Raw genomic sequence first — 23,736 nt, forward strand, 5'->3', positions numbered from 1 at the left:
AGATCGTGAATTCCTTTTGGAGTTTTTAACATTAAATAGCGCTTCTACAAATGAGCTGGCGCTATTTCACTACAAGAGCGAAAACATGCTCTTCAAAAATTCAAATGCGAAAAAAGATGCATGTTTAAAGTACAGTAAATGGCACAAGATGGTTGAACCAAAATGCTCCCAACGCTACTAACAATTTTAACTATGAACACATTAGACTATCTGTGTATGCCAGGACGTCTGCCATCAGTCCGTATTTGCCGTCCCCAGCAGTAATAAACTACTACTGCAAACTCCCAGTACCACACGGCCGATAGGTGAGCCACTCTGGACTTCTAGATGTCTAGCACTAAACTTGGGAAACACACTGCTGAAACTCGTATACAGTACATTAAAATGAGTGTCTAGGCAATTTTTTTAAAACCTATTAATCAATAAAACAATACCAGTCCTTCAGAGTTGTTGGCCAATTCCACATGAAACCAAGGTGTGGTCACTGTAATATGCCAGTGTTGTTGTTGGTCTTATTCCTAGTAGTCCCCAAAGATATAGCTGATCCAACCAAGATCATAACAAGTGTGTTGAGGTATGTATATACTGTCGGTACCCCTTTGCTGACAGACTCTGTGGTGTAGAGTTTGCAAGGGCATTTTGGTTGAAATCGCCAGTAATAACAATACACGTGGGTTGGTCGAGATACACCTGTTGTATTTGGGCTAACAAGCACGTCTCTAGGGGACCGTTTTACTAACAGAGTTACGCTAGCGTATGTCTACGATTTTCGTATTCCTTGCGTACGTTTGAAATTTTTGCGCAAATGCGTTTTAATAAAAAATGCGTACGTAAGCTTTACGTAAGTTTTAACGCAACTTTACGAACAAAAAAACATGCGTAAGCATTCAGTATTTTCGTAAAAATGGCCGCGTTATTTCCGAGAAGGAACGCTCGAAGGAGAAATCCAAGGATTTTTAGAGATCGACCAAACTATCTAGATGTTCTGACAGAGCAAGAAATACAGCGAAAGTATCTTTAGACTGTAAAAACACAAATCTACACAGTGCATGAATTAATTAAGGACGACATCTCGCCGCATTGTAGCAGAAGTCAACCATTGTCGTCAATGACGAAGGTAATATAGATTAACATATTTTGATTTTGTTGTATCATTTGAAATGACAACTTGTTAGAGTGACATTTTGCCTATGCATTTAGAAAAAGTACGTGCCAATAGCGCTTGCTTCCCCTTGTGGCGTCCTTGATATTGTCAACTTTTTATGAAAATTAAATAATGCGTTTTTTCTTGTTGGAACTGATAACGCTATTAAATACACAAGTATTCTTTTATTTTGTAAAATCTATGATTTTCGAGTGTAACTGAGTTTGTAGAACGCAATATTAACTGGATATAAGGAGCTATTACTGTGAAAAGGATTTTCATCTGAAATCTGAATCCGAATAGTGAATCTCATCCGCATCTGTTTGGAAAACATTCTTTGACAAGTTACCTATGGAATATGCCAGTGTTTGGTATATAACCTTGTTGAAAAGAAATTGATCTCTTTGATCAATTTTACAAAATGCATTTAGGTTATTTTATTAGATAATTGCATGTTAATAATGTAGCTTGTTGTGGCATCCAACAAAGAGGATTTCACAATGCAATGGAATTAGTGCAGTATGGTTTGATTCTATGTACAGCAATTGAATTGGTATGGTTTAGATAAGTTTTTAAATATGTAAAGTATAAAATCCTACTCTATCAGTTATAATCATACATGTAATTGTATTGTACAGCAATGTCATTTTGTCTTAGAGATAATTTAATTTGTTCATTTGAAGCATGTGATATAAACGATCTGACACTCGTTGTCATTTCATACCATAGTTTATTAAACTCATACAGGAAATTCCTCAGTAAGCTCGTCACAGACTCGCTTACTAACAAAATTCCTGAACTCTTATTTTGTTCAAAGTATATCACTATATGTTACATTTTTTCAGTTGCTGATAACACTTCAATTTCTAGCCAAATCTGAGTTCTACAGTGAAGGTGGCATGACTCACGGTGTCTCTAGAAGTTCAGTTTGTATGAGTATTTGGCAGATACAATAGTTGAACATATTTAAAATCACAATTGCTTTTTCGCCATGGAAAATATATAAATTATGTGTTGCAGTTACACATAGTTTAAAAATATGTTCTGCATACTCAACAGCTCCCTTAACACTTCATACATTTTTTGTCGCCTTTAACTAAGTAGATGCGACATAAAGGGATCACTTCCCATCGTCTTGTCTGTCTGTCCGTCTGTCTGTGATAAATTGTTTCCGGTGCATAACTAATAAAGTATTGAAGATATCAAATTAAAACTTTATACAGTGATACAGCTCAATGAGAGGAAGAGAAGTGACAAAGAACCATAACTCTCGGTGGTCCCATTTTTAGTTATCTCCCATTGTTTGAAAATATACTCATTAGGTGAAACATCCGACTCGCGGAGTTCTTGTTTTTAAATTTTATCTTTTCCTCAGCTGCTTCATCTTGTTTTCCATGTTGCTATGTATATATTCACATAGTTTTATCGTAAACATGTGCTATATAACTTATGGTCTCATCAAGTCATTCACCAACATAGCGCATAATTTCAAAATGTTCAAAATTGTCATAAATCTCTAGCCTTGTTAGCAAGTTATTTATTTATTTTTTTAATTTAAAAACCAAAAATAGGATTTCCATACATATACATACATTTCGACAAACGCAATTATTTTTAAGTTTGAAAGCGCAAAAGAGACAGATGTCTACCTTGTAACCACCAGATATATTCTTATTGGGATTGATCAAATATGTTTCTCATTTATCTTTAAACTTACTATGCCATGTATTCATTTCAAGGTGTGTGGCTTTAAACAATGATTATTTATTGTTCATAAGCGGAAATGAAAACAGTTTTGCAAGAAGATCTCTGGTTCTTCGTTGCTCTAATAAAATTGCATCAAGTGTTTCATTTTGCTGTATCAAAAGTTGCAAGACTTCTTCATGGTCATCTGTAAAAAAAGGTTTATTTTTAGTAATAGAAAGAAATTCAAGCAAAATGGACTTTAACAAAGGTAGGAATAGGTAACGACTCGCCCCATTAACGACTCGCCTCATAAAGACTCGCCCCTTGTTAATTGGGCTAGTCGTTACAATACCAATAGAACATGAGGGCCATGATGGCCCTGCATCGCTCCACTGTTTTTTCTTTGGGAAAAAAACGTGTAATGCGCATGGGTTGAAATGTACACAAGCATGTGACTTTCTCTATCTATCCCTCTACCCACTGGGCGCTTAAAGTTGGAAGGATGAGCATTTTTATACATGGAAAAAGTTACTACCGTGTTAACTTAACAGACAAAAAAGCCCGGGAATTGTTGCACAGGTCCTTTGTTTATAACGTAGGAACATTTATCTCTCCAAAAGATATTGTCGTTCTTTCTATTTCACATATTTTTAGATGCTGAAGATCAAATCTACGCATTTGATTTGAAACAGATTCACAAGACCCATAGGAATCGAAATTCCTTAACCCTTTACCAAACAACACATTTTGGACTTTCCCAATTTGAAAGAGGTTGCAGACGTCAATTGAATTAAAATGGAATATGAAGGAAATGATCAGGTAGAATAGAAATAATTGTGATAAAAGGAGAAACTGCTCATCAACCCACACATCCCTAAGACCAACAAGCCTAAGAATATTATGATAATCTAAAGATTATTTCTTTATATTTATAAATGTTTTTAATTAAGTAATACATTTGACTTCTAAGATCAATTCATAACTAATATTAAGAAAATTATAAAATGGTCAGAAATATATATGGATTGTTGAGCAATTGACAATCATTTCAACAATTCATGATCAGTCACGATTCACAAATGGAACAATGAATCATTAGTTATTAAAAAGCAGCATATACGATAGTTAAGAACATTGCACTTCATTAATTTCAACACCTTCTCTTCGATACAAAGTTTGAGTATACCGTGCAGTATCATATATTGACTTTCCTTGAAATAATTATGTTCATGGAAGCTGTGTTTTTAAAATCAATAATATATTATTAAACTGGTTTTAACACTATAAAAAAGACATGAAATTAACATGTCATCCAAAATATTCTCATCCGGGCATATGGTCACTTTCGACATATTTAAATAAAACCCGACTTTTTTCAGTTTATAAGAAAAACATTCATAACACATGTTCTTACTTCAATGCCTTTGTAAGCAGTCACCATCTGACCTAAAATGGCACTAAATGACAGGGTTTTATCTCATGTTTACAAGATGTTGATGTTGTTGTTGGTCACAGCCAAACAGCCGCAGTTATCTCCACTGAAAAACGTCATATGTTCAGTTTTGTGACCCCCGGGGCCGGGTCAAATTTGAGCCCAGGGGAATAATTTGAACAAATTTGGTAGAGGACTATAAGATATCACTACATACCAAATTTAGTAGCCATAGGCTCTATAATTAAGAACAAGAAGAGTTTTAAAGTTTGCACAAAAAAGGCCTTATTTAAGCATATGTTCATTTTTGTGACCCCTGGGGCAAGGTTAAATTTGTTCCTAGGGGCATAATTTAAACAAACTAAGTAGAGAACTATTAGATGTCACTACCTACCGAATTTGTTAGAAATAGGCCCAATGGTTATGGACAAGAAGATTTTTATAGTTTGCACAAAATGGGCCCGATATAAGCATATGTTCAATTTTGTGACCCCTGGGAAACGGTCAAATTTGATCCCAGGGGCTTAATTTGAACAAACTTGGTAGAGGACTATAAGATGTCATTACATACCAGATTTGGTAGCCCTATGCCTTACGGTCATGGAAAAGAAGTTTTTTTAAAGTTTGCACAAAATAGGCCTTATATAAGCAAATTTTTTTTTTTTTGACCCCCCAGGGCCGGGTCAAATTTGACCCCAGGGCATAATTTGAACAAACTTGGTAGAAGACTATTAGATGTCCCTACATACCAAATTTGGTAGCCTTAGGCCCAATGGTTATGGACGAGAAGATTTTTTAAGTTTTCACAAAATAGGCCTTATATAAGTAAATTTTCAATTTTTTGACCCCCCCCCGGGGCAGGGTAAAATTTGACCAAAGGGGCATAAGTTGAACAAACTTGATATAGGATTATAAGATGTCACTACATACAAAATTTGGTAGCCCTAGGCCCAATGGTTATGGACAAGAAGATTTTTAAAGTTTGCACAAAATAGGCCTTATATAAGCAAATTTTCAATTTTTTAAACCCCCGTGGCAGGGTCAAATTTGACCCCAGGGGCATAATTTGAACAAACTTGGTAGAGGACTATAAGATGTCAATATATAGCAAATTTGGTAGCCCTAGGCCAATTGGTTAGTGACAAGAAGATTTTTAAAGTTTGCACAAAAAAGGCCTTATATAAGCAAATTTTCAATTTTTTAACCCCCTGGGGCAGGGTCAAATTTAACCCCAGGGGCATAATTTGAACAAACTTGGTAGAGGACTATAAGATGTCACTACATACCAAATTTGGTAGCCCTAGACCGAATGGTAATGGACAAGAAGATTTTTAAAGTTTGCAGAAAAAAGGCCTTACATAAGCAAATTTTCATTTTTTCAACCCCCGGGGAAGGGTCAAATTTGACCCTAGGGGCATAATTTGAACAAACTTGGTAGAGGATAATAAGATGTCACTACATACCAAATTTGGTAGCCCTATGCCATACGGTACTGGACAAGAAGATTTTTAAAGTTTGCACAAATAGGCCTTATATAAGCAAATTTTCAATGTTTTGACCCCCCGGGGCAGGGTCAAATTTGATCTCAGGGGCATAATTTGAACAAACTTGGTAGAGGACTATAAGATGTCACTACATACCAAATTTGGTAGCCCTTGGCCCAATGGTTATGGACAAGAAGATTTTTTAAGTTTTCACAAAATAGGCCTTATATAAGCAAATGTTCAATTTTTTGACCCCCGGGGCAGGGTCAAATTTGACCCCAGGGGCATAAATTGAACAAACTTGATATAGGACTATAAGATGTCACTACATACAAAATCTAGTAGCCCTAGGCCCAATGGTTATGGACAAGAAGATTTTTAAAGTTTGCACAAATAGGCCTTATATAAGCAAATTTTCAATTTTTTAACCCCCCGGGGCAGGGTCAAATTTGACCCCAGGGGCATAATTTGAACAAACTTGGTAGAGGACTATAAGATGTCACTATATAGCAAATTTGGTAGCCCTAGGCCAATTGGTTATTGACAAGAAGATTTTTAAAGTTTGCACAAAATAGGCCCGATATAAGCAAATTTTCAATTTTTTAACCCCCCGGGGCAGGGTCAAATTTAACCCCAGGGGCATAATTTGAACAAACTTGGTAGAAGACTATAAGATGTCACTTCATGGCAAATTTGGTAGCCCTAGACCCACTGGTAATGGACAAGAAGATTTTTAAGTTTGCAGAAAATAGGCCTTACATAAGCAAATTTTCAATTTTTTGACCCCCCGGGGCAGGGTCAAATTTGACCCCATGGGCATAATTTGAACAAACTTGGTAGAGGACTATAAGATGTCAATACATACCAACTTTGGTAGCCCTAGGCCTAATGGTTATGGACAAGAAGATTTATAAAGTGTGCACAAAATAGGCCGTATATAAGCAAATTTTCAATTTTTTGAATCCCCGGGGCAGGGTCAAATTTGACCCCAGGGGCATAATTTGAACAAATTTGAAAGAGGTTCACCACAGGAACATTCCTGAGAAATTTCATCAGATTTGGACCAGTAGTTTAGGAGAAGAAGATGTTTAAAGAAAAAGTTAACGCACGCACGCACGTACGCACGCACGCACGCACACACGACGGACACAGGACCATGACATAAGCCCCGCTGGCCTTTGGCCAGTGGAGCTAAAAACAACATGACTGCGAAATTTAAATAATTTTACATAATTCATCAGTTTATTTCTTGAAATATTACCATCTTCACTTGTCTTCTGCCTTTTGTTTTTCGTGCTTGGAATCCTGTAATCATTCAAATTAACATACATTGAATTGAATTGTTACAAACCTTATGTCAATTGGCAACAATGACATTTTTATTACAGGAATTTTGTGGATATTAATAATATTTATTATACTGTTGAAATGTTTTCCAAAGTAACTAGTTATCTTGTTTTAGTATAGCATAAGTGAATGTATCGTATTTATACTAATTGCATATTTGTGTAAAGTATTTATATGTTCTAACTGCTTTGATGAGTACAAACTCTTGCAAACAAGTAGATGAAATAAAAAGAATTAGTTATAACGCACTGCACATACATTTTTGGTTTTTGCTTTGGAGTTGCGACTCCTCCTACCACCTGGGGCTCTAAAGCTACCGTGGGCTCCTCACACATCGTACTGGATGATTGACCATGATGCTCTCCAATCATCGGCTGTTGTGTTCCTGTCATTATTGAAAACAGACAAAATGTTTCTCCAACTAAAGTGCATTTCGAAACATGAGAATTATAAGAACAAGTACATTTAGCGATAGCAGCGGGGTGTCATTAACTGTCACAACGGCGGCTGTTGTAATGGAACGGTATGGTAAATAATATAGTTAAAGACATTAAGTGAAGATACTTTTCTATTTGATCATTGCAATAAGGTATGTTACTCACGTTGCACTGCAAACGTGTCCACACCGCCGAACCCCACAATCGACTCTTCGCCAATAACCTCTATCATCTATAATCTAAAGAAGCTGTATGTTTCCGCTAACCCGACAGACACAAACTTTTTGTACCGACCCTTAACTTTTGTTTTGCCATTTAAAGTCAAGTTTACAGCAAAACAATTAGTTTTTGATTAAATTTGTTAAATTGGAATATTTCATCCAAATAATGATTGCCATTTTAGAATTATATTAAATGATGTTTGCATTGATGTTTTGAAGACTTGTCAATTGAATTAAATTGTAAGTGGAACAAAACATGTAAAAGTCAAACAGAAATTCAATGAAAAAGTTACGACGACCTACTTTTTTAATTTTTGGCGATGTTAGCAGAAGTAAAACACAACTTTTTTACGCATTAAGAGTACAAAACACTTTAATTCTAAATTATATGAAAAGACACTTATGAAACCCATTAATTAATCACTAAATTATTTTTTTAGATTTCTACGGTAGGAATAATATTGTTATTGATTTGATTCTAATGATACACTGCATTTCATAATTAATTTCATCACAGCCATCAGTCAGATACAGTAATTTACATTTGATAACATTGGTTATAAATTAAAAACGATAATCTGAGGTCACTCATCAAATGGAGATATGCTTTAATATAGCTTTCTGTTTGTAAAGTCGTGAATACAAATGCATTTACTTTCTCCTCACACTGGTCCATTGTGATTGATGGACCCCCTCCAGTTTGTTTCATCGATAGGCGCCGTTGTCTTTCTTTCTTTCGTAGTTTAGTTTTCGTGTCTGAAATCTTTTTTCGGACCTCTTCTACTGTACTCTCTTCTGCCCCCAGTGCGTTTATTCTGCATGAGATTATGTTTACATAAGTTTATCATGTTACAGCTGTAGTGACTTTTTAATAAGCGCTATCCTTAATATGGTGTTTTTGTGCGTTTAAACAACAGTAAGTAAATGTCACTTTGTTTTTTTTTTAAATCTAAAATTGCGTTCATTGTTAAGTTTCAAATAAAATAAAATAGTGCGCTATATGATACTCACTGTTCTGTAATCTTTCCCCACGCAAGATCCTTATCTTTTCCAGATAATGTGGATGAAAAATTTCCGCTAATCAACGCATGCTGCTCGATGTAAGCAGCTGCTAACACCTCCGTTTCTATTTTTGCCCAATTCGATTTCCTTTTTTCTCTTTTCTTCTCATTAAGCGTTACCGCATCCATTGTGAAAAGCAACAACTAAAACAAGTGCAGACGACACTAGGTGACAACACACTTACAAAAGCAGATGGGTTACATAAAACAACAAAGTAAAAATAGTATAGTTTAACCGTCAGAGTTGTTGTTGTTTGTTTACATGTTACCTCCAAGTTGGATAGTTACGATAATTTTTTTCACGTACGTACGATGTAAAACTTACGCAATGTTAGTAAAACGCACTTACGAAATGCGTACGCTATTCGTAACTTGTCAACTTACGTCAATACTTACGCAATACTTAAGTATTGTTAGTAAAACGGTACCTAGGTGTTCATTTGTGTTGTCTGCTGATGAGGAGTTGTCGACTGCTATCACATATATTGTATCGTCCGATATAGTTTTAAGCTCACAGGTAAGTGTTTGTAATAAATGGTCAGCGTAAGAGGATATCTTTGTAAATGTAGTAAATGCAGTACACTTTGCAAGTATGGCAACTTCATCACCAAAACCACCATGTTCACTGCGTTTGTCAGCTCGGTCAATGTAGTAGGTATCAGTGAAGGCACTGAAGTCAGCATTGTTGTTGTTGAGCCATGTTTCTGTTAACACAATCACATCGGACGTCACTGCAATGGGGTCACTGATGATGTCTTCTTTATGACAAGGATATGATCTTACGTTTAGAGTAGAAACCTCTAAGAAATCTTGCAACACACTGAAGAAATTGTATGATAGACGCATCTTTCTGTTTTCTCTAAGACACTCAATTTCTTTCTGAACATCTTTCTTTATGATTGTTTACTTTTTAGTGTTGAAATAGATAATGTGTAACCCTGTGAGAATTCGAGCTCTACTTAGTGCAACATTGCCTTGTCCACCACCAAATTGACCATCAAAAGAGACAACAATATTGTCCATGGTAAGTCCTTGTACTTTATGGATAGTACACGCCCATGCTAACTTCAAAGGAAACTGATACCTTGCAACTGTCAAATTTTTATTCTTTCTATCCACAGTGAAAGATGTCTCAACCCTTAATATTGGTGTTGATTCATCATCGAGCTGTAATGCATATGGTGAATTTCGCCGGGCATTTATCCCTGTATTTTGATTATCAAATTTTACAGCAACAGCAACTTCGTCTCCCTTTCCAGATTTAATGAAAGCAACAATCTGTCCTTGTGCCCCATTGACTAAACCATCTACTACATCAAGGTTCCTCGTTAGCATCACCCTTGCTTCAAGAGTACTACTTCTGATGGTAGTCCTCTAGTATATTTTGGATCCTTTGGTAGCTGAATGTTTTTCAAGCTTTCAGGTTTTCTGTCTACAGCTAGAAATGTTTCAATAGGTGTGTTCAGACCTGTCAGCTGTTTACGGTTAAATTCATCGACATCTCGATTTGTAGCATACACATGTAGATAACTATCCAGTTCTTCATTGTCAGGTTCTTCTCTACCTTTCAGCGTTTGAAGATCATCTTCAGTGTAGTTACCAGTGCGTATACGGTGAAGTAACTCTGCAAATCTGAGATCGTCCTTCTGTCTCATTATTGTGACTAGCTCTATGAACAGAAAGCAATTCCATAGTTATCCATACAGTCTTGCTACAGCATCTGATACAGTCTTGAATATAAATTTATGTTTTACTGTCTTCAACTGATACAGATCCCCTAGAACAATTATAGAAACTTCTCCATATAACATTGTAGAGCTCATGATTTCTGTCAATCAATAATGTAGTTGGAGAAAAAGATTACAACCAACCATTGATATTTCATCAACTATCAACAACTGCAGGTGACCTAGCTTTGATCTTAATGTATTTTTTTGTCATCTCCAAGTTTCATGAAGCTTTTTGTTTGACCCAGGGGAAGAAGAAATGCTGAATGTAGGGTTCTGCCAGATATGTTATGTGCTGCCGTACCTGTTGGTGCAGTCAGCAGAACATGTACGTCATCGGGGTTCTCCCCTTCCCTCTGTTAAGTTCTGAGCGCCATTTGGTATATTGCTGATATCAGGTGTGATTTGCCTGTCCCTGCATCTCCAGATATAAACGGAAAAAGCTGGTCTGGTCTGTCACTTCCTTGAAGGAATTGAACAGTTTGGTCACACCACTTGGAAACGCTTTGAAATGTATCTCTCTGCTCTGTATTTAGATGTCTAATGTGGCCACGGTAGCGATCTTCAGTTCAGAACCCTGCTCTAATGTCTAAGGAGGATGTATAATTGGCTGATGCAACTGGAAAGTCGGCTGGAATTTGTTGTACATGGCTGTCTTCACTTGGATTCAAGATGGCAAATTGTTCATCTTCAACGACAGTCTGGTCATCTTCATTTTCCTGAACAGTTGATGTAGCAACACTGTCAAATGCATGAAGTGGAGGACCGAATTCTTCGTAGTGTTCAACTGCTTGAGTGATGATATCTACATGATGCTCAATCTCAGACTGGTTGCTTTCAATAACTTCTGTATTTTGCTCATAGTGTTCCTGATATGATGGAAGCTGTAGCAAGTTTTCCTCAACTGACCATGGTAAACATAGGAGTTGTGAATAATAGCATTTCTCAGGTTCTTTAAGTTTGGAATGATGATGGTAGCGTAAAAAAGACTGTTTGGAGTTTTTCATTGTTCCCAAGATCTTGTGTTACTCTATTTAGTCATCGGTTTGTTCAGGGCTTTCATAGTCCGAATCTTGTTGTGGAAATTATTTTATTTTGCGTGTACGTAACAGCAAAATGTGCTAAACACATATCTACCAGCTGTCGAGGTCTGGCTGCATATCTGTCAATGATTGAGGTCTTGAATATATCTTCATCTTCATCATCCGTGAAAGCAATAGAAGACATGGGCTTGAGAAATGAGACCCTATTTTGTGGCAACTCAGCTGGAACAAACACTGCTGAAAAACTTGATTTGAACAGCGGCAGACTTAGTTACCTATACACAGCTTCTTGCGCACTGATTTCACGGGCATTCAGGAAGTCATTCGCACATGCTTTTAATTACTCTCCCCAGTCCTGGTTATACATTTCCTTGGAAACATTCTTCAAAACTGTTGACATCTCCCTGTCATCCTTAGTGATGTACGAGACCATATATGCTAAGCACGCATATGGATCAAGACAGTATTGCACATCTAGGTTAGCCTGTCAAGCAAGTAGAAGAGAAGGGTTGTATGGGTTGATCCAAATTTCATCTATCTGTCTTTGCAGTACGACTGTTTTTCCCCTTTTGGTTATGGACAGATCATACACATACTGTTTGAGAGTCATCTGTGTCTTCTTAAGTAATTCATCTAATGACTCAAACTTGTTGTCCTTGTCATCCTGCAATGTGTAATGTATATTTGTGAGGATATCTGCGGCTGTTTCCAAGGTAGCTGCTTTAAAGACAAGATCATCATATTCCAAAGCGCAAGCTATCAATGTGTAAGGAGAAGGCAGCTTTGGGAAGTGAAAGCGGCAAATTGTACTCTTTTTCCAACAAGTGTAGGTATGGTGATGCTTTTGCACAGTAGTTTCAAAATTGTGAAGATCTGGTTCATCTTCTTGTGATGGTATCTTGCACGTTATGTACTCGTCAATGAAATCAGCAATCTCTTCGTTTGAATCGGTGGCTTTGGGAGCATTTTCTACCCAAAGTACACAGTGTGCATGGGGTGATCCACGCTGATGAAATTCTATCCTATATGAGTAATGAGTTATCTTACCAAGTGGCTGTGCTGAGCCGAACAAAATGTCATTGAAAAAGCAGTTTAGTCTATGGTCAAAAGGTCTTGCTGTGGTAACTGGGTTTGAACGTAATAATGTTTTCTCTTCCCATGATAAATTTTCAATTTGTTCATTATCAAGTTGTCTTCCTTGCTGTCGCAAAATTGCATCTAGTGTGTCGGCCCATTTGAGATCAGAAAGTGTCAGGAAAAATGTGAAAATTCCAAATGTTTTACTGCGGCAATGTTTGTACATACATTTCTTCCAGTAGGGTGGTGTCCCACGAACAGTCTGTGGAACGTGGTAAGCGTTGTCTTTGAGAATTAGTGATTTTATCTTATCTGGGTCTTTTACAAAACTGGAATCAATATTATTTTCTGTAGGTAACGCTCTGTATGACTTTCTAATAGCTGTCGAAGCGGAATCCATGACTTGTTTGTGTTCTGTAACATATTGTGCGAAAAAGAGGTAATCAATACTTTTGGAGAATTTCCCACTGGTGTTTAAAATGCGGGCGTTGATTTATTTCTTTCGTGTTAGTTTGATATCTTTGTCAGCATCAAAGCCTAAACAACCTGTAGGAAACAGACTGGGAATGACTGCTCCTCACATCCAGGATCCATCATAACATGTAGAGGATGTTTCCCTTCACCTGGTGCAATGGAAAGGATGTTTGACGAATCGATTGCAGGGTCAGTTGGTTGAATACATGTGTCAAGTTTGGTTTCTTCTGTGGCTTCTGTTTGAAGTTCTAAGTCGCCATCTGAAGAGTCGGAGTCTGATAATTCTGCGTCAGAAGAATGTGTCTGAGAGACGTTATCAGTGTCACCTGTGTCATCATTGTTATTTTCCTTCCAAATGAAACTCCTCCAAACATCTTGATTGTCCTGCTCGCTTGTCGCGTCCCAATCAAACCTTTCTACAACGTTTTGATAATGTCGGCTGTTCTGTAGGAGCCACTGGAAAGCTTGTTTTTTTTCTCTGGACGGATGTTTTCATACCGGACATGTCCTTTGTAAGTTGTCTTTCTTTTTAATTTTACAGGAATAATACCAGATGTAGAAAGTGTTCGGGGTAGGCTGGTGCAAACATCATTAGCATCTACCGGTAAATTAACCACTCTGCCTATGATGCCCTTTTCCTTTCCTTTCGGCAGCTGAACAATCTTAATAAACGGGTAATGTTTGGCAAGGAGCCTCGTTTCAAACTCAGTTAATTGGGATAAAATGTCTGGACAATCAGGTAACGACATCTTGTTCACTTGGGCCTGTGGAGGTATTTTCGTTTTTTTTAATATGTCTATGTCATGTACAACAGATATATTGTTTTCCATCAGCAGAGATTTTGTTAGTGTTAATGTTTCTAGAAATTTCCGAATTTGCGCTTTTTCTAAATAAAGATCTATGGCATATGGTACATACATATTCTGGAGCAGATTTGATATTAGTTTTAAATTTCAATATTGACTGTTCAATGTCTTGTGGATGCCTAGATGTATGCTTCCGAGTTTTATCACTCTGTCTATCCTCTTCAATTTGTTCCTCATCCCATTGAGCTCTTGTCCGTTTCTTTCCTTGCTTATTTCTAGCTCTGTCCTCTTCAATTTGTGCGTCACTACGCTGTGCTCTTTTACGTTTCTGTCCTTGCTTATTTCTAGCTCTGTCCTCTTCAATTTGTGCGTCACTACGCTGTGCTCTTGTACGTTTCATTCCTTGCTTATACCTAGCTCTGTCCTCTTCAATTTGTGCGTCACTACGCTGTGCTCTTGTACGTCTGATTCCTTGCTTATGCCTAGCTCTGTCCTCTTCAATTTGTGCGTCACTACGCTGTGCTCCTGTTCGTTTTTTTTTCTTTGCTGATCTCTCAGTCTGTCCTCTTTCATCTGCTCATCACTATGCTGTTCTCTTGCATGTTTCTTTCTCTGCTTATCTTTAAGTCGGATTCTCGGTTGTTGAGGGAAGGCTGTAAATTGACCGTGCTGTATGCAATTGTTCACGTGTTGTCTTAATATTGTTGCATCTAAACACTGAGCTGTTCTTTTCGACAACAGACTAAAAGTATTCGCAAGTGCAAAGAAACCACCCAATTTTGTAGCACCTTGGCATTGCCAAACTCTATATTGAATTTCCTTCATGTTCACATTTTCATAAAGGATTCTTAATTGTTTTTTAAGAGCAACAATATGTCCTTAGTTTTAAAGACTGTCATATACAAATAAGTGTCCTTGTCTTTGTTGAGACACCACAAAATGGCCTTGCAGACAATGGATCTGCACAGCATCCGTGGTCCTTGGTATACGAATATCAACTTGTTTATTTGGATGCATGAACAAACCATACAAGTATGATGGAGAAAAACGTCCTGTTTTACAGTTTAACTGTAACTTCAGAATGTGTGACGCATAATCTGCAATCTGTACTGACATTTCTCCATTCATCAGATATTCCTGATTAATACCATGGAACCAGTGTTCTTGAAGACCAGATAGCTGAAATTATAAAAAGATATTTCTTAGTTTCAAACTGAAAAGTATCACACTACCTGTTTGATATAAAACTGACAGCAGATCAACTGCAAAGTTTCACATTATAAAAACACTTTAAGTGACTGAAATTCAACAGTATAATGTTTACTGTGTATATTTTTCAATGTAATAAGGAAATCATTTTTCCTACTAAAAAAAGAAGAGGAGCTTTCATAGGGACAGTGCGCTTGACTATTCGGCAGTGTTTGATAGTGTAATCGAAGCATTTTTAGTCGAAGAGGGGAGATAATTTTAAACACTGGCAGAGTTACATACTCATACCTAGACGTGGTTAAGGCAATGATGAATAACACGTTTGCCAAGTATTAAAGCAATCTGTCAATAGAGTTTGAAGGAAACTGAGGTGTTATGCCAACTTTAACATTGTTTTAAAAATTCAAAGGAGGGCATATCTTGGATGAAATACCCTACAGATTTACCAACTCTGTTCCAGAGGTTTGGATTATATAGTAAACACCAAGTGTGTGTTTTTCTAAAAGTTAAAGGTGGCAATACAGTTGAACTTTAATACAATTTGACAACTGTACCTGAAATGAAAGGCTGTTATCAGTATTTAGTGGTGTCATGACATTTTCAGCACTTGATAGTTGACCGCTTTGACTAGTGGCAGAAATGGTTGACAGATATGTCTGACCGGTGTTAATTGGCCCAGTATTTCATTGCTGTGATTGACTTCCAGCAGTCGAACTTGAAGGTATCTGCAATAAATTAAAATCAGGTAAATGTTAACTATACACGTTTTCACTTGTGGATAAAGGTGCAGATAGTGCGGAGTGTGTCTTTGTGCATTCAGTTTTATTTGTGAAGAGAACAAACCTCCAGTATTTGAGATATCCTCAATAATTCCTGATTTTATTTCTTGGAGTTTCTTTAGGACCGAAAGAAAACTTTCAGAGTTTATGAGAGGAGTAATTATAAGGTAGTTGATGGTCCAGCAGAAAGAAGCACAACTGTATATCATTTAAATGTACCTGTGCCAGTTCCTGTTTCCTGGTCTTGTTAGGCGCCTTCTTCTGATTATACGATTTTTTCTTCAGTTTTGGCATGTTCAATCAGTCATCTGCCTAAAATTTATTTATTTCCACATTTTTACAATTTTTTTTTATAAACATAGGAGCTTGACAGCCCCTTTACTGCTCACCCAAGTGGCAAAATACAAAAGTTACAGACTGTCCATCTGAACCAAGAAACCGTCGGAGACGGGTGATGCTCCCCAACGGTTTTTATTGTCACAATATTGCACTATATATTCAGATAAAAGGAAACGTCTTGAGGGGCATAACTTTGGACAAAATAATACAATGGATGGTTTAGCAACTTAAAAATTTCAAAGGACCATAACTCTTTGAATAAATCATCTAACCAGAACCCACAAATAGCATGCGCATCTCCTCAAGGTAATTAAGCTTCCCATAAAGCTTCATTGAATTCCAGTAAATAGTTGGGGAGAAATAGCCCGGACAAGAATTGCACTATATGTACAGTTTATAGAAAATTTCAAAGGGCCATAACTCTGTATAAAATCATCCGACCATAACCGGCTGATAATATGCAGATATCCTGTTGTTAGTGAAGCTTTCCATAAAGTTTCATTGAATTCCCGTAATAAGTTGCTGAGAAATAGCAAGAATTGCACTATATGTACAATGGAAAATTTCAAAGGGCCATAGCTCTGTGAAAAAGCATCCGACGAGAACCGGCTGATAATATGCACATTTCCTCTTCATATTGAAGCTTCCCATAAAGTTTCATTGAATTACAGTCATTAGTTGCTGAGAAATCGCCCGGACAAGAATTGCACTAAATGTACAGTTAATGGAAAATTTCAAAGGGCCATAAGTCTGTGAAAAATCATCCCACGAGAACCGGCTGATAATATGCACATGTCCTCTTGGTAGTGAAGCTTCCCATAAAGTTTCATTGAATTCCGGTCATTAATTGCTGAGAAATAGCCCGGACAAAAATTGTGCACGGACGGACGGACACACGGACGGACAGACGAAGCGGTGACTATATGCTACCCCCAAAATTTTTTGGGGGAGCATAAAAACCACATAGACAAGCTTAGAGACAGCATGGGAAATCAAACTTGCTATACTGGGAAAACTATGTTACAACTATTTGGCCTACTGACCTATTTTAATACAAAACATAAATTTGTTAGAACAATATTATTATCAAATTTTAGTATTATTGGACCAGTAATTAAGTTGGTGCAAATTGGAAAAATGGTAATCCCGGACAGAAGTGATCACAGTAGCTAAGTGGCTCAGGTTAGCCTTGCAACTCTGTATCATTGAAGAACAGTACCCCACAGAGTGGAAGGAGACACAACAACAAAATGAAAAGGTAATACAAACAGTTCAATATGATAGAATATGAAATGAAATCGAAAATGAAATAGCATAACAGTTAAATTATCCTTGTAAGGTTCATGCTGCTACTAAGTCATCGTTTTTGAACACTTCATCATGGAAATAAAAACTTAGTCATCGTGCAACAGTACTTGAATATGAACGAAACCCTTAAAACACTTCATCATGAATATTGAATATGAAAGCACAACTTAGCCATAATGTTCTAGCACAGTATGCGAATATTGTTCTCAAAACACTACAGTATGAAAGCTAAAACTTAGTCATAGTTGTGTAGCACTTATGTTTGAAGTAAAAATTCACAGTTTTCTAACACTTCAGTTTAAAAATAAAATTGTTAAAAGTGAAACATAGTCCTAGTTTTGTAGCACTTAAGTTTAAAAAGAAAAAGTTCTCCAGCCCTTCATTATGAAAGTTAACAAAATGAAATAGCAATACAAACAGTTCAATTGTCTTTATAAGGTTCATAATGCTACTTAGTCATCGTTTTGAACACTTAAAGTTTATAAAGAAAATTTATCAGAAGTCCTATTTTTTTAGCACTTCAGTTTTTTCCTGTTTTAAACTTCTTAGGAGCTGGCTCTTCACTTTCTTCTGTTTCATTCTGTTGTGGTGTGGCGGTTGCAAGCGGGCCAGAAAGATCTAGACTATTATTATGTTGGCCTAGTTTTTTGTCTGGTGATTTTTCTATTTGAACATCAGAGGGTCCAGACATATCATCGTCAAAACTATCCCCAATCAGACCCACTATTGCTTGTTGGTTTGTGTTCAGCTGTTCTGTTAGCTTATTATTTTTTTCCTTGAGTACTTGATTTTCCATGTCCATGTATTTTTTGATTTTCCAGCTAAATCTTTCTGCATGCCTGTGATTTTTGCTTGATTGTCATTTACTTTTTTATTCATCTTTTCAGCCTCACTTACAATCTGATAAGTTCTGTTGGAAATGTTCTCGTTAAATTGAGCTAACAATTTGATCTTTTGGCTGTCCTGACAGTCGTCAGAAGACCTGTCATTGCCAAACCTAGCTTATTTAGCTCCTCACACTGTTTTTTTATATTATCAATGCTTCTGAAATTATATGATTAATGGTGGTAGGGTAAAGGTAAATATATATGTGAGGTAATTAGTCTAAATATATGCAGTTAATGAATGGTCCTATCAATTTTTGGTTCTGTAAAATAAAAGAAAAAGTTGTCCTTCCATAGCCAGATCACACCAACATGTGGGTGTAGAGAAATAGTGAGGTTTAAAAAAATATTTATATCATACACACCAAATTCTGATCACCATGCAGCCAAGATATAAAAGAGACAACTACAAATATTATAAAGCAAAAAGCATGCACATACAAAAAGCAGGTATGTGACCCAAGTGAATTGCTAAATATAACATCAGCTACAGACTTACTAGCCCTTAAATTGGCACATATATATACAAGGGCGTAACCCCATTACGCAGTTTACGCAATTGCGTAAAACTTTCTTAAGAGTGGTCGTAAATTGTGACTGTTTTGCTTGATTTTGTCCTGAAAACACACCATTTTCGATATTTTTATTTTAAAATTTTCGTTTGGGAGAACCCCCACTACTTCATTTCTTAGGATACAGTGTGTAACATTTTTGAAGGTCTGGTTACGCCTCTCATATATACAATTTATAATAATGATAATAAAACCGGCTTAAAAATCAATACTTGTTTGTTGTTGTTGTTTGCTTTTTCTTATACATTTTTGTTCTTGGACTTAAAGCTATCAGTGTTTTTTTCACCGTTTCGGGAATGGGGCCGGGTCCCTTTGGATTTGGAAAATTCACGGCGTTTTGACTAAAATTGGGAAATTAGTGTTGTAGTTATTTTGCTAAAAATGCTTCAAAATTGAGGATACAAGTGTGTCCATTATTATATTTACTAAGGTTGAACTTATATGGATGGGAGATGAACACAATATTGAGATATAAAATAAATTTGTTTGGAAACCTGCCATTGGGAATTTTTAGCTCCCATCTGGGAAAAATATATACTTTTTTCCATTGGGAATGGGTCCGGTAATTGGGAATGGGTCCGGTTACCAGACCCGATTTTGAATGAGAAAAAAATCACAGGCTATATATAAACCCAATTGGAAATTAACCCAGCACTAATTTTTTATGACTGAATGTTGTTGTTTCCACGCCATAATTCTTTTAATTTTAATCAAATAATAAACATAAATTAAACAAAGCAAATATGTTGTCAGGTGCAGAGTTCGACACTAAGATTTTTTACAGCAAGACCATTGGACCAGCTCCTCTTAAAATGTACTAGCCCGAATCTGATGTAAGTAAGTAAATAATCAGTGAACACCAGAAAGTTATTTTGATGCATAGAGTAAAACAGTAAAATAAACATATTGTTTTGCTTTTCTTCGTCAAATTCAAGCAATGGGAACTGACTCGAATTTCCATTTAGGATAAAATTAACCTTTTCGCTTTTCTTCATATTTCATTTCCTGTCAGTTTTACCGTGAGATTCTTCTTTATTAACTGATTTGTCTGATGTAAATCCGAACTTGAACAAAGCCATTCTTTAAATTACATTCTCTTGTCTAGATACGCAAACATGTTCACATTGACGATACCGATTTTCGATAGAATTCGTAAAAACATGCAGTAAATTTTTACGACAATGCAGAAAATCATTAATATTCATTACAACTTGACCAATGGAAACAAGCAATTTCTGCGGGTAGCTCTCCTTCGCGTCTATAAATAGCGATGAATCATGTGAATGTTCCGCGTTTATTTATATACGCTTGTTTTGTTCTGAAGTAAAAAACGGATACGAGAGTAATTTAACACACTCAGTAAAAAGGTTTTCACAGCAATAAATTATAGTTTTATAAATCGGTATATTTTTTTTATATGTACGACCAGTCAGACAAGCTAGCCCACAGTTTAACTAGCCCGACCACCTTACTGCACAATGTCCGTCGGACATGCCTTAGTGTCGAACCCTGCAGGTGGCAATGTATAGAAAAGTCAACAGGAGATAGATATGTAATAAAGTTAAAAAATAAAGTGACATCACTCATCATGGTTCTAAGTATGCGGCATGCTGTCATCATTCTGTATTAGGGGGATAGGAAATGAACATTAATAGTAAAGAAAGTGACATCAGTCATCATGGGTCCAACTTTAATGCATAGTACAAACACCAGCACCATATTAAATACACACACCACTAAAAGCATGCATTAGACTACTGTGAACTACTGTTAATAGCGCTAAACAAAAGGGTAATATTTAGTTACAGGGTTAAAAGTTGCCAAAACTGAAAAATTTAGCAGGGGGCCTGGGTGCCGCCAGGACCCCCGGTGGGTACAGGGCAAAGCCCTGGCTGGGGGATCGGGGCGGAGGCTCCTGACATTTAGACTGATGATAATACAAAAATAGCTTAGAAATATATTCAAATCACACTTGTTTTGCAAATTTGTTTTAAAAAGGTAAGTTAATATATTTTCATTTTTAAATAAATTGTGTCAGAAATTAAAAATATCAATAAATGTATATGTGGCAATACATTTTATGCAGTTGCACATGATCATTTATTCACACACACCAGACAAAATGAAAAAGTAATTATTTTCTTTAAGATTACAGCAGCAGCAAATGAAATTACTGTGCCTATGTACCATTGAAATCTAATGTTTTTAAGATATTGATCAATTGAATTAGTTTCATCCAATGAACATAATATGGTTAAACATGCTGAAATATTGATTTCGACATTGCGTTTGTGTGCTTTGTCAGTTGCCTGGGCTTTACACGCATTTGTTCGGCCGATTTATAAGATGTTTGTTTGCCCAAAAGAAAACATTTTTTGCACTAAAAAACACCAGGAAAGTAGGATTTTTTAGCCATAAGCCAAATTTTATTGCACTTTCGTCTATTTCAGCCAACCACCCAAATCGTCATTCATTCTTTATATCATATTCTATTACATTTGTGCTCGAATTCGGATCAATAAACTGTATTTTTATTTGTTTTTCTTCGTAACTTACGTACTGTTTATGTTAGCGCACGTGTGCCGTAAATGATTATACAATGTCTTAAACGATTATCTCCCTTTATTTTTCTCGCTGATTACAATGTAAAGATAGATAACTCTTTCGGGCACCTGCAGTTGCTAATTTACCGAAAAACCGCTTTTTCAACGAAACATATTCGCCAATATTAATAACAAAGCGCCTATTTTTTTATTTCCGTGAAGTTTTGCTCGATAAACGTTTCCTGTTGGGTACCCCCCCCCCCCCCCCCCCCCCCACACACACATTATCTCATCGAATTTACATGAATAACGAAGGTGACCTTTTGGTGCTCTTAACAACCGGAAGTCCGGTACAAACCTGAAAACTTTTAACCCTGTTAAATAAGTTATAAATGTAAGAGATACAACCGAAAGGGTACTATATAGCAGTTGGACACATGATGTCCAGCACTGGAAACTGGGATCTGGCCTCATTATTCAACCCATACATAATTTACGCAAAGGTTGGACAAACTGTGAAAGAGAAAATGTTTTTAATTAAGAAGTACTAAAGTCTTTAAAATTTGAAAATAAATGGAGGTTAAAACATATAATTAATTTAGATAATGACGGCACTACTAATTGTTTTAAACATTCCATACCTTTTCATTTCATGCAGGTTGAGGTGCCATATGAAAGGTTACATGAAAAGATATAGGTTAAAATTTTAGCATGCTAGAAAGAAGGCACGCAGATATATATACAAGGTACAACGAAGGCTGCTCACAAAGTAAATACTTACACGTTATAACACATAAACAGTCCTGCAAAACTTCCCTCAAAACCTGAAATTAACTTTAAAGCTTAAATTAAGTGAATTGAAAATATTTAATTATTTATATGGATTTTAGGTGTTGTGATTTCTACAGGCATGTCGAAAAATAATAAGCAGACAGGATCTTGTTTGAATACTAGAAGCATTTTTTAGACTGAAGTAGCACACAAGTTGTCAGTCATTGGGATATTGACATAAATAGTAGACGAAATTTAAAAGAAGAAAAAAATTGCTTACCTGATCATGGCTGGACTGTTTCTGTACTCCAACAAGGCGATTCACGGTGAGCAAGAGTAAGCGCCGAAATACTAAGTTAATTGAAAGGAACCGAAAAAAACACATTTTCATGAAAAAAAAGAGATGTGTTTGTCAGAAACCCAATGCCCCCTATTGCGCCGCTTTGAAGCCATACATTTGACCTTTGACCTTAAAGGATGACCTTGACCTTTCACCACTCAAAACGTGCAGCTCCATGAGATACACATGCATGCCAAATATCAAGTTGCTGTCTTCAATATTAAACAACAGCTGTCAGAGGACAGCGCGCTTTACTATTCGAGTGCTTGACAGTATAACGTAAGCCATCATGGAGAGGGAGGTATAATGTGGGTGTGTGGTCATTTAAAAGATGATCTTTCAAAAAAAAAGAAAAAAAAGAAAAACAAAATTTGTTTTTTGTGTGTGGGGAGGGATTCTGAGGTGGGGCGTGGGGGATGGTTTGGGTGGAGTCCATTGTGGTATGTCAGGTAAGTGTGTTTTTTTTTCAGAGTATGAATGAAATGTGATCATAAATAAAGAAGTTATGGCAATTTAAGCAAAATTTAATAATTTGACCTTGAGAGACCGCGAGGGGGTCTTTTGACAGAATAATGTGCCCTTTTTATACTTAGAAAATTCAAAATTTGGTTAAGTTTTGTGTTAAGGTCCACTTTTCTCATACAGTATCAAAGCTATTGCTTTCGAACTTGGTACACTTACTAACTATCATGAGGGGACTGGGCAGGCAAAGTTAGATAACTCTGGCTGGTATTTTGACAGAATTATGTGCCCTTTATTTTCTTAGAAAATTGAAAATTTGGTTAAGTTTTGTGTTTAGGTCCACTTTATTCCTAAAGTATCAAAGCTATTGCTTTCATACTTGCAACACTTACTAATTATCATGACGGGACTGTGCAGGCAAAGTTATGTAACTCTGACTGGCATTTTGAAAAAATTATGGCCCCTTTATACTTAGAAAATTGAAAATTTCGTTAAGTTTTCTGTTTTGGTCCACTTTACTCCTCAAGTATAATAGCTATTGCTTTCATACTTGGAACACTCGCTAACTATCATAAGAGGACTGTCAAGGA

General features: G+C 36.3%; 1 protein-coding gene across 3 annotated transcripts; it reads right to left on the minus strand.

Annotated features, from left to right (window-relative positions):
- Positions 1-2,666: 2,666 nt before the first annotated feature.
- On the minus strand, positions 2,667-23,009 carry LOC127860188 (uncharacterized). 3 transcript variants are annotated; one of them, XM_052398091.1, is made up of 10 exons: positions 22,355-23,001; positions 16,147-16,239; positions 15,703-15,873; positions 9,241-15,118; positions 8,763-8,956; positions 8,407-8,566; positions 7,696-7,762; positions 7,343-7,478; positions 7,008-7,051; positions 2,667-3,035 (listed from the first exon to the last, which is right to left on the minus strand). In XM_052398091.1, the coding sequence occupies exons 5-10, from the start codon at positions 8,939-8,941 to the stop codon at positions 2,905-2,907; spliced, it is 717 nt and encodes a 238-aa protein (XP_052254051.1). In that variant the 5' UTR covers positions 8,942-8,956; positions 9,241-15,118; positions 15,703-15,873; positions 16,147-16,239; positions 22,355-23,001; the 3' UTR covers positions 2,667-2,904. The 3 variants fall into 3 exon arrangements, with proteins under 3 accessions (XP_052254051.1, XP_052254062.1, XP_052254042.1); XM_052398102.1 differs by having other exon boundaries at positions 7,352-7,478; positions 22,355-22,996; XM_052398082.1 differs by lacking the exons at positions 2,667-3,035; positions 7,008-7,051; positions 7,343-7,478; ... (1 more) ...; positions 8,407-8,566; positions 8,763-8,956 and having other exon boundaries at positions 9,420-15,118; positions 22,355-23,009.
- Between the last annotated feature and the right edge of the window lie 727 nt (positions 23,010-23,736).

The sequence above is a fragment of the Dreissena polymorpha genome, chromosome 1 (genome assembly GCF_020536995.1).
Source record: "Dreissena polymorpha isolate Duluth1 chromosome 1, UMN_Dpol_1.0, whole genome shotgun sequence".
Taxonomy (NCBI): domain Eukaryota; kingdom Metazoa; phylum Mollusca; class Bivalvia; order Myida; family Dreissenidae; genus Dreissena; species Dreissena polymorpha.